This window comes from Vanessa tameamea, chromosome Z (genome assembly GCF_037043105.1).
Source record: "Vanessa tameamea isolate UH-Manoa-2023 chromosome Z, ilVanTame1 primary haplotype, whole genome shotgun sequence".
Classification (NCBI taxonomy): Eukaryota; Metazoa; Arthropoda; class Insecta; order Lepidoptera; family Nymphalidae; genus Vanessa; species Vanessa tameamea.
Window position 1 is genome coordinate 16,695,804 of NC_087341.1, and position 10,839 is coordinate 16,706,642.

The 10,839-nt window shown below is 30.8% G+C and overlaps 2 protein-coding genes across 2 annotated transcripts; one reads left to right on the forward strand and one right to left on the reverse strand.

Moving 5' to 3' along the window:
* Nucleotides 1–710: 710 nt before the first annotated feature.
* Ubc7 (Ubiquitin conjugating enzyme 7) lies at nucleotides 711–3,841 on the reverse strand. The gene is made up of 5 exons (XM_026644889.2): nucleotides 3,602–3,841; nucleotides 2,319–2,400; nucleotides 1,920–2,038; nucleotides 1,666–1,806; nucleotides 711–1,575 (listed from the first exon to the last, which is right to left on the reverse strand). Exons 1-5 carry the CDS (start codon nucleotides 3,645–3,647, stop codon nucleotides 1,451–1,453), a joined length of 513 nt encoding a protein of 170 aa, XP_026500674.1. The 5' UTR covers nucleotides 3,648–3,841; the 3' UTR covers nucleotides 711–1,450.
* Nucleotides 3,842–5,318: 1,477 nt separating this feature from the next.
* Nucleotides 5,319–10,551, forward strand: LOC113401748 (WW domain-containing oxidoreductase-like). The gene is made up of 5 exons (XM_064220307.1): nucleotides 5,319–5,408; nucleotides 7,317–7,570; nucleotides 8,030–8,209; nucleotides 8,899–9,154; nucleotides 10,288–10,551. Exons 1-5 carry the CDS (start codon nucleotides 5,319–5,321, stop codon nucleotides 10,549–10,551), a joined length of 1,044 nt encoding a protein of 347 aa, XP_064076377.1.
* The last annotated feature ends 288 nt before the right edge of the window (nucleotides 10,552–10,839 follow it).

Genomic DNA, 10,839 nt, shown 5'->3' on the forward strand with positions numbered 1-10,839 from the left:
CGTCTCGGGCATCTGGTAGATGTGAAAGATCGAAATTATTAGAGAATAGAGTAGTCACTAGTACTGTCACTTCATATGGCAATGCCCCGTATTAGACGTTACATACTATCACACAGCGTGGCTAAGCACCACGCATGACGGCGACAGTCGGTCTGGCGAAGCTAAGCAAAACTATGAAACTCATTCTATTTTTGGCGATCCTTGACCACTGGGTCTCTAATATTAAGATATATTAAACGATATACTCTTATACCAACTTTTCTTGAAGCAACTTTTGGAGGGTCGATTGTTAACATATATATATAGCTGTGGCTGATAAAGAAATAACATTCAAATTCAGCGGAATACCAGGTACTATTTATTGTCTCATGATTATTTGATATCGCATGTTCAATCATTTATTTACCATCTCTGTAACTACTTATTTATTACAACTTCACTTTGTTAATTCATATTATTCAAACAAAACAAACTATATATGTTATGATACAACATGTGCAGATGAGTGACATCTCTTCCCCAATGTGATAACATCACTTTCACCAGACTACATTCTAATGACTGAATTGGCACAATATTAATAATTTTGTTATTTAAATAAGTGTAGTTGTTGTTTTAATCAACTGCAAATTTTCCCAGATACCTGACGATACATAGTCAGATTGTCTAAGTTATTATATCAGATATTTCAAGTAAAAATAAAAAAGTAGTCATTACAATTTATATATTCGTACACAATAAAAGTAACTCCGTGACCCCCTGCTTCTATTACAATAAACCCCACATACCTGTGTCACGTCGCAATTGAATGAATAATCTTTGTATTAAATAATTTATTTGATATTTATTATACATAGAGCTGTACTATAGGGACCTCTGTCTTTACAGTTTGGTTAAATGTAACAGAAACAGAAACACAATTTGTAAAACATGTCGCTATTATTGTAATCAGATGATAATGTCAAGAACTTTATACAGACATTTATTAAAATTACATGCGTAATGAATCACAAATTTTAAATTTGTAATTAGCGAGCAAAATAAAATAACTGAGAAGAGTTTAAAGAAGATATGCAAACTTTGACTTTAGTACTAATTTTGTTATATAAAGCACATGAAGTGAATATTAACATAATATTTTTGACTTAAATAAAATGATAATGAATCTGCATGACTTTGATATATATGTAAACAAACATATTTTAAGAAGATTAATCAATATTTTTACCTGAAGAGGCTGCAGTATCTAAATAATTACATCAAGCTATTTAGATCTATTTAGACCAATCATTTTAAAAGTTGACCCAACATGTGCAGTGCAGTGAGGTGGTGACATGTAAAAAAATCATTTATGCCTGTTTTTGTGAATATACTAATATATAATACAATAAACACTTTATTTCGTGTAACTGTACACCCAGTAATTTCGCAACCCGCAGAATGCGGGCAGCTACTCTGGTGGTGGCAGGCCTAGCGTTTTCCTAACTAAACGCTCTGCTATTTTATTGAATTGCTCGCGATCTTCCCTCCACATTTTAGCGGCATCGACATTGGCTCCACTTTCATCATTAGGTTCTGAAAAGTAAAAAAAAAAAAATAAGTTTGTGCTCTTTTTTAAAAAGCCTGACTAGGATAAGATGCAATTTTACAATTTTGTTGTCATACCTGCCAGCATGCTGACTACGGAGAGTAGGATTTTTTCGACGCTCTGTACTGGCGACCATCTCTCTGCACTACTCTCGTAGCCCATGGGGTCGTCCCCAGGCGCGTGCAGTATGGATATACACACCCTGCCGTCTGCATAAACTGGAAACGAGTTACAAAACAACCATACAAGAAGTTATAATGAGTATCTGTGTGTGTTTATTATGATCATTAAAAAAATGTTGTGAACTGTAGTTATTTAAATATAAACTCACTGTTTGGGTGAAACATTTCACAAATAAACTGCATCTTTGGTGGACTCAGAGGATAGTCTGGAGGAAAGACAAGTTTAGCTGGAAATATGCCACCCTCAAAGCAAGTTCCTTCTGGTCCTCTGAAAACAGAAGTAGCTAATGGATATGTATCCATGTTTTGGTGCCTACACACAGTTTTAAATTAAACATAAATATCTCCAATTAACAGTGTCAACTAGCTATATACAATTACACAATATTATTAAATCATTTGTAAGTTTTTCATTTAAATATTTTATATATGTAGAATATTAACATGATGTAAAACTGTTGTAGCTAGTTAAGTTAAGAAACAATATAAAATGACCATTACAAATGCACCAATTTTAATTACAATAAATTAAATGTTGTAGCACATACGTTATTAAGGCCTCCCATTCAAAAAAGTTTTCTTCATTGACTGGGCCTGCAATTATGCCTTCTGGAGGATTCACGGTCAGTTCTAGAATGAGATAAACCAAATTAATTGCTTTTGATTTGAAAAAGATATGTGATGACTGGCCTGAAAATGTTTTCGTGAAAATAACTTTTACTTTTTAGAATCTCTTAGATGATGATCTAACACATGCACAAACAGGCAACGTTTCCAAAACATTTTTTTAAATGTTGTAGCAGCAAAAAGAATTATTTCAAGTTAAGATGCTATTACAGAAATTCCCAATCATTTGCACTAACCATATTTTTGTTATTGTACTCATTGATTAAAGTTCTTAAAAATAAAAATATATATAACATTTTGTAATTGTTAGTGATTCTTGAAGAATTCAAGATTATATTAATGATTAAAAAAGCATGGATAGACTTAGTATTACTTGATTCCTAGGCAGGATATACATAAATTGAATTGTACTTTCCAGTCAAGCACACTTTTATGAGCCTACTGAAATAAATATTTTGATTATCTAAACTGTTAAACACAGAGTTTGCCAAACTATTTCACATGCCCCATTATGATTATCTACATACACAGAGAGAGCTATAAGTAGCAGAATTTATAAGTTGGTAATAATTTCTCTACTGACCTTACTGCTCTATTATATTAAGCTAATGTTTCTTTGTTATTATTAAAATAAGTTTCATATATATATAACAAAAATATTTAGATTGTAATTAGTGTATTTTATTACTTTTGGGTAAATGCTGTCAGTGGATCTGTCTTTTAAAGATTTTCAACATACTTACAATTTATTTTAGAACAAGGGTAGTTATGTAAATATCCCTTAATATTCTCAGGCTCTCTTAAAATTTTATTATAATTTTGATACACATTTTATCCATTGTTATATTAGTAAAATAAAGTTATTAAAATTGTCAAAACTAATTACAAATATCTCATCTTAAAATCACAAATAGGAAAATTCCATCAAAAAGCTTAAATTTTAAAATTATATTTTAGACTTATCAACATTATTAACTCTAAATAATCTATTCCTCTCCCTTAGTATTTAATTGAGCACCACAGGATAATATTTTTTAAAAAAAGTAAACTCAACTTTATTGGCTTGCAATGTCTTCTAATTTGACTACTATAACAAGCATTTTCTTAACGGTAATACATACTAGTAAAATGATGGCGTATTACAAAATATTGCTTTTCAATTGTATGTAAATAAAGAAAAAATAAAGTAAACATAGAAACTTACGCTTATATTCGGCCATTAGCCTTCTTAAAGCCGAACCGGCCATCATCACGGATAAATTAGGAGTTAGAAACTCCGCACTTAAAATAAAATGAATGATTATTGCTAATAAACTTGTTTAATTATAACTTCTTTAGACTTCAACCCTAAAATCTGTGGTTAAAAAAAATATGAATATAATATCTAATGACTTTAACATTGAACACACCACGGAGCACAGTGAAACGTATTAAGCATAGAGTTATGAGTACAACATAGAATACAGATTATACAGATCACAGATGGAAGACAAAGTAGGTACACTTGGACCATAGGGTCACAGTCTGTATAACGTCAAATTTAAAACTGAGCTTCCAAACAATAGAATATAGAGCCAGTGCGACAAAATAAAAATGTGTATGGATCTACGGCCAAAACTAGAACTTAAAACTTAGCCGATAAATAACAATATCATATAGTTGACTAACTTTTATAACCGTGTATTCTGTGAAGCTACGTCTTTCTGTTAGCGACGATAAATAAGGACTCCACTAAAGTTTATAATTCCATGTTATTCCTAAAAACATCATAGTTGCGGCCACATCAAGACAACCACCATGTTATGATATATTATAATTTTGCTAACATTTGGTAGGTATAAAACTATACTTTTTGATTTTTTACTATTTAAAACTAAATTATTTATTGTGAACCAATCGTATATCTATGATAATGCACTGTTTATATCGTTATATATACGGTTTTACATAATTTTATATCTATTGCAGAGACCGTTATAAATTAAAAAATATTAACAAATTTAGTCACATTATTATTTAATTATCTAGCTGCATCTAATATTGATGATTTAAAGTGAAATGTTATTTTATTGTGTATAGTACCAAATAAATTTAAACCAACTTCTTATTCCGAATTTATATACAATTACAAAACACATTGTCAATAGTCAATACACGTCCCCTTATTCGAGTCGGTTCATGAATTCAGTGCGTTAAATTAAACGACTTAAACCGAACGTTGTTTCCTTTAATAAGCCCACGTTAAAGTATTATTACATATTTATTACTATTACATACATTTTAAATAGTATCTTCTATAGCGGTCTCAAATCATTCGATAGAGAGCCACAACGTCTTTTCGGGATTTATAAACTACTATATCCTTTCGCGCTAACAAAAAGCAAAAGCATATTTATTATTTTTATGTTAATTATATTATATTTTTGTATCAAAGTTTGCAATAGGATAATATAATATTTTGCTTCATTTCAATATTCTGTATATGTAGCCATTACAAACTTTTCGGTGCTGCAATATTTGACATATTAATTAATGATAGAAAGGTGTTATAGATAGGAAACGAATTATATTTTATTCATAATTTAGTAAAACCAAAAGATTTCGATAAATATTACCAAAGTGTACTGGAGACATCATACAACTATTATAAATTTCGGTTAGATTAATTTTTAATTATACTTTATTTAACTGCCTTATATATAAAAAGTTTTATCATTTTTATTTTATTTCTGTCAGCATTAACCTCAATATAAATAATATACTAAATTAAAGGACTTTATATAACCACAGAAAACATTAATGTTAACACATATTAATAGAACTATAAAAATTTAAATAATAATGTTTAGTATCCGAGTATTAATAAATAGAAGAATTTTCTCAATTACAGTGATATTTTAAGCTTAAAAACCAAAAGAAATATGAGCAACTTCATATGGAAAGAATTTATGTTGAGGAAAATTTTAAGCAAGACAGACTATAAAAGAATACTCGGGCCAACAGCTGAAGCGGTACCTATTTATATTTTCAACTAGTTAGTCGTGTCGTTTCGTTGAAACTTTTTGTAGAAGGGCCGGGTATCTGGGTACGCAGTGTAATTCACCACTTTCATCAAAATCAAATGAATGACTTAGGAATACATAGAGCATATAAAAATATTATGTTTATTTATATTTACAATTACAACAATATATTAATTATTATTATCAAACTTTTCAGTTATCCTAACTTAGATTGTAAAAGCGAAAGTGAGTTGTTTGTTACGCTTTCACGTCTGAATTGCTCAACCGAACATCATGAAATTTTGCAAACACGTTGGCACAGCTACAGAAAACGACATATAAAACCTAACACCAGCCGCGATCGCAAACATTATATAATAAATATGAAACATGTCTTTTATCTATTCACATTTAATGAAGAAGTTTACATAATTTTTTTTTTGATACATTATAAAAATTTAGATAAAATAAAACAAACACGTGAAAGAATCGATAAAATATCTTAAGAAATAAGAAAGTTATGGGACTTTGAAGTTGGGGTTTTAAGAATAATTTTGTTATACGTGGCGTTCGGTCGTGTGACGTCATTTGACCTAGACGACACATCGGGTGTTCGCCGAGTACGTACGAAATACGAATGTATTGTTGTGTAGTTGCTCACGCCATTCGATTCGTATTTTGTTTATTACCCGATGGCAGAAGTTAAAAAAAATGCTTACAAATATTATATTGTTCCTATGTGTCAAAGCACAACATTTAAAAATCCCAATAAAATATTTTTTCGTGTACCAAATAATATAACAATAAGGAAAAAATGGTGCAAAGTAATGAAGCGTGATTTAATTGGCCCTAAAAGCACCAAATATGTGTGTGAAGATCATTTTGATGTAAGTAACTATTAATATATCTTTTGAGTCGTGAGTAAGTTTGGAATAACTGATTCAGTAAAAATAACTATATATTTTATGTAAATTTATTTAAGTGCTGTGAAAATATAATTTATTTACAGGTTGAAAATGACACAGAAAATTTAGTAAAACATCGACTGGTTGGGGGAACATTAAAGTTAAAACCCGAAATATATTCTCATAAATTTGACTGTCAAAAGGCAGTGAAACCTCAAAAAGAACGAGGAGCATATGAAAAAAGATGTCGGATTGAATTTTATGAAAGTCTTAACAAAAGAAGCACCGTCGACTTCAAGTCAATCGTCTTCTATTCAATGTTTCGAAATTATTGAGTGTGATGCCATGGAGTCACATGAAACAGAGGATCCGCTACCAGAGAACATTACATTTCCAGAATCAATCGATTCGAATCATCCAAATAAAAAGAGAAACAAAAGAGTTCAAGTAAACAACCAACAACCAGTACTAAACTAGAATCTGTTTTTTACTTATAATTAGGTTTTTTATTTATAAATCATATTTGTAAGTTAGACCATGTGGTTGGTTAAATAAACTTAAAAGGATGTACTTACTTAAAAAGTTTAACTCCTTTTATTTCAGCACTAACATAAAACGGCTTTGAAGAAAAAAAGTCCATCACTGTGTATATATCAATATTAGGCAAATTATCACTTTGTCCTTTGACAAAACCTTCTTCCATTATAGTAAAATAAAAACTAAACACTAATAAATAAAAAATAATAAAACGACTTTACGTTAAAAAACACGAAAAATACTTGAATGATTCGTTTCGTGGTGCGGTGATACCGAACAGGTCAAATGACGTCACAGGCGAATCGTAAACTATAGACGTTCCGTACTAAAATACGTAAACTTTAATAATCTATTTCTAAGTCATTTATTGATGGATTTCAAAAATTCTTTCAGTGATGGATTAGTTTTGATCTATATTTGAATACCATTACGTTGAATATAATATTAACAACATCATGAAACTTCCTCATTTCAGCTGGTAAGAGAAGTTAATTTAGCAGACAAAACGTGTCTCATCACAGGTGCAAGTGGCAGCATTGGATTAGAAATAACGCGATGTCTTAGCCTACGCAATTGCAATGTTATTATGGCTTGCCGTAATGTATATAAAGCAAAAGTTCTTGCTAAAAGAAATTGTGAGATAACTGAGCGGCTCACCTTTTATCAAATTAATTTAACTTCCTTAACATCAGTGAAGAATTGTGCCGAGGAAATTCTTACTAAAGAAAAGTATATCAAAGTTACTTTTCATTTTAACTATAATAAGCTTAATATTATGTTTATATAACACATACAAGATTTTTTTTTTTTTTAATTTGTTCAACGTTAACCCATTAGGTTTACGTCTCCTCAAAGTCAATTCATCCTTCTTTGTACAAGGTGTTCGCTGCTATAATTAATTTCAAAATATTAAGCTTTTTCAATTAATAAATTTAAATTGAATGTTAAGAAAACTTTGTTTAATAATGAGTTTTACTCCATTTTAATGATAAAAAACGAATACGCTGGTAGTTTTATAAATAAAGTGACAATTCAAAAGGGCTCCCAAGAGCTTAATAAAATAAAAATATTTTGATTTTGATTGGATTGTTGGATATGTCTGCCAGCTTTATGTTATACTCTAAGTTTTCTCTAATATAAATTATTATATTATTATTACAGAGTTAATAACGATTTGTGTGTTTTTAGAAAAATAGATATAGTTATTTTGAATGCTGCCACGTTTGGCTTACCGTGGGCAATTACGGAAGACCGCCTTGAAACAATATTTCAGGTCAATTTTCTTAGTCAATATTATTTGCTATTATGTCTCGGAAAAATTCTTGCTTCGGATGTACGAGTTATATTCACTTCGTCTGAATCTCATAGGTAGGTTTTTTTTTATTTATTAAGATAATTTCTTTCATTTAGATATGACAACATTTTTTTCAATCAATCAATCAGCAAGAACGATACCACCAAGGTCGGTGGCGCATTGGCGATGTAAGGAATGGTTAATATTTCTTACAGCGCCATTGTCTATGGGCGGTGGTGACCACTTACCATAAAGTGGCCCATTGGCTCGTCGGCCTACCTATACCATAAAAAAAAATCATAGCCCATATAGTAGGTAGGTTTTTTATATATTAATAAAATGTCTAGTGTCGAAAAAACCTGATCTTATCCAACTATAAATAATTAATTTTAAAATTCTTGACTGTATTTCTTTGACAGCTGAACAAAAAAGGTGATCTCTAAATATTTTTTTGTGTGTGAATTGTAATATATCAATTTAAAAAAGAAAAACTAAATCACAGAATAAGCTAATTTATCGGGCCCCCGTGGGAACGGGAACAGACTGTACCCCGTAATGGTAAGAGGTCAGAACTGCCCAAAGGCATATGCATTACCATACATCGTCAATGCATCACTAACCCTGAAAACTAAGATGTTATGTCCGTTGTGCATTTAGTTATACTGGTTTCTTGACTGTATATATGCATATGTATTAACAAATTTAATCAATTTCACATCTGAACGAAATAATACGCCAATTCGATATTTATTTTTATTTACAGAAATATAAATTGGCCCTCATCGCCATCTTTTGAGAGTGTATCACTTCCGAAAGAGAAATATACTTCTATTAAGGCCTATAATATATCGAAGCTATGTGGATTACTGCTGATGCATTATTTGAGTAACCAGTGGGCAAATAGTAAAAAATCTGTTTTTTGTGCTCATCCTGGCTCCTTTATTAAAACCGGTTTATGCTGCAACTGGTGGGCATATGAGGCACTTTACACATTTATGATACCATTTTGTAAATCCATTGTTAGTATACAAAAATTACAAATTTAGTTAACGTCAAACAACATAGTTTGATGAAAAGTTTATAATGTTTATAATAGGTGTACTATTGGGAACGCTTTCGATTTGGTTCATTCAACTAAGGTCTTTTGCCTAAAGACATGACAAAGGTTGCCAAATGCCAAGCGAACTCTTTGATCGGCTTCCTTCTCGAAGTTGTTCCGAATAACTTGACCCATAATAAATAATAAATAATAACATAATCAGCCTGTAAATTTCCCACTGCTGGGCTAAGGCCTCCTCTCCCGTTGAGGAGAAGGTATGGAGCATATTCCACCACGCTGCTCCAATGCGGGTTGGTGGAATACACATGTGGCAGAATTTCGTTGAAATTAGACACATGTAGGTTTCCTCACGATGTTTTCCTTCACCGCCGAGCACGAGATGAATTATAAACACAAATTAAGCACATGAAAACTCAGTGGTGCCTGCCTGGGTTTGAACCCGAAATCATCGGTTAAGATGCACGCGTTCTAACCATTGGGCCATCTCGGCTCGAATAACTTGACCCAGGAGGGTATATTTTCCTTCAGGGGGAGAGGTTTTCCTTCAACGTACATCGATATCAGCACGAAATGCCTGTTAAACATTACCTTGGTCTTGTCCAAGCGGATAGACTGACACGTAGGAGTCTCGCTTAGGCATTATTTGCTGAAATATTAGATGCTTGGATATCTGCCTCATCGCCTTTTTTTATTCTTATAAAAAGTATAAACATCCCTCCAAGAGGCAGACATCCATATGCGCACACAATATAGTACACCTGTTTTTACGTTTTTAAAGCGTTGTGAATTCTTCCTCAATATTCCTCGTTATCATAAGAGTTCTTAACAGCAGCTTTAGAGAAAGACATGAGCAAATTCTTATGTAGCCCCATTTTTTTGTCAAATTCGATAAGTTGTCAATTGACAATGCCGCGCTTTACGCTAACATAGTAGTAGGTACGCGTATTTTTATATGTCTTATGACACAATGCTTGCTAGTTCTTTGAATATAAATCCTCAACGTAAATATGTATTTTTATTGTACGTAAACAATATTATCTGTAGCATTAAATGTGACTAATTTCTATTAAAATTATTATTTGTTTATTCCAGAAGCAAGGTGCTAGTACTATAGTTTACTGTGCTACATCACCAGAACTTAAAGGCGAAACGGCAGTTTATCTAAATAATTGCAAGCGATGTGACGAAAGTGACATTGCAAAAGATTTAAGGATGTCATTTAAAGTACATGACCTAATAATTAATATATTACGTGAGCGCACCGAAAACTTTGATGAATTCATTAAAGATTTTAGTCATGTTAAATCGAATGTAAAGAATAATAATTATTGTACTTCATGTATATATCAATACTAGCTCTTTATCCATTTAAAGTGCAAAAATCCTCTTGAAGTATTCGGTGATATGCATTGCTTATTGCAATATGTACTATATGCATTGCTAATTGCAATAAATATAATTTATTTTTATCTGTTCTTTTTTATTTATTTTATCATTATATGTATTTTTACAAAAAGTATAATATTTAATGCATAATATTAAATTTGTCGTAAAACTGCCTAAAATATAAATATTGTCAAAATGCTTAATAAATAGAATACTTATTAAAATAAAATAATTTACATTATGATAACAAAACCTTGA

Coding starts and splice junctions, on each gene's coding strand:
- LOC113401748 (XM_064220307.1), top strand. CDS start 5,319: ATGAGCAACTTCATATGGAAAGAATTTATGTTGAGGAAAATTTTAAGC. Junction 5,409..7,316: donor TCGGGCCAACAGCTGAAGCG/GTACCTATTTAT, acceptor TCCTCATTTCAG/CTGGTAAGAGAAGTTAATTT. Junction 7,571..8,029: donor GAAATTCTTACTAAAGAAAA/GTATATCAAAGT, acceptor GTGTGTTTTTAG/AAAAATAGATATAGTTATTT.
- Ubc7 (XM_026644889.2), bottom strand. CDS start 3,647: ATGATGGCCGGTTCGGCTTTAAGAAGGCTAATGGCCGAATATAAGC. Junction 2,401..3,601: donor GCTAATGGCCGAATATAAGC/GTAAGTTTCTAT, acceptor ATCTCATTCTAG/AACTGACCGTGAATCCTCCA. Junction 1,807..1,919: donor TGAAATGTTTCACCCAAACA/GTGAGTTTATAT, acceptor ACTCGTTTCCAG/TTTATGCAGACGGCAGGGTG.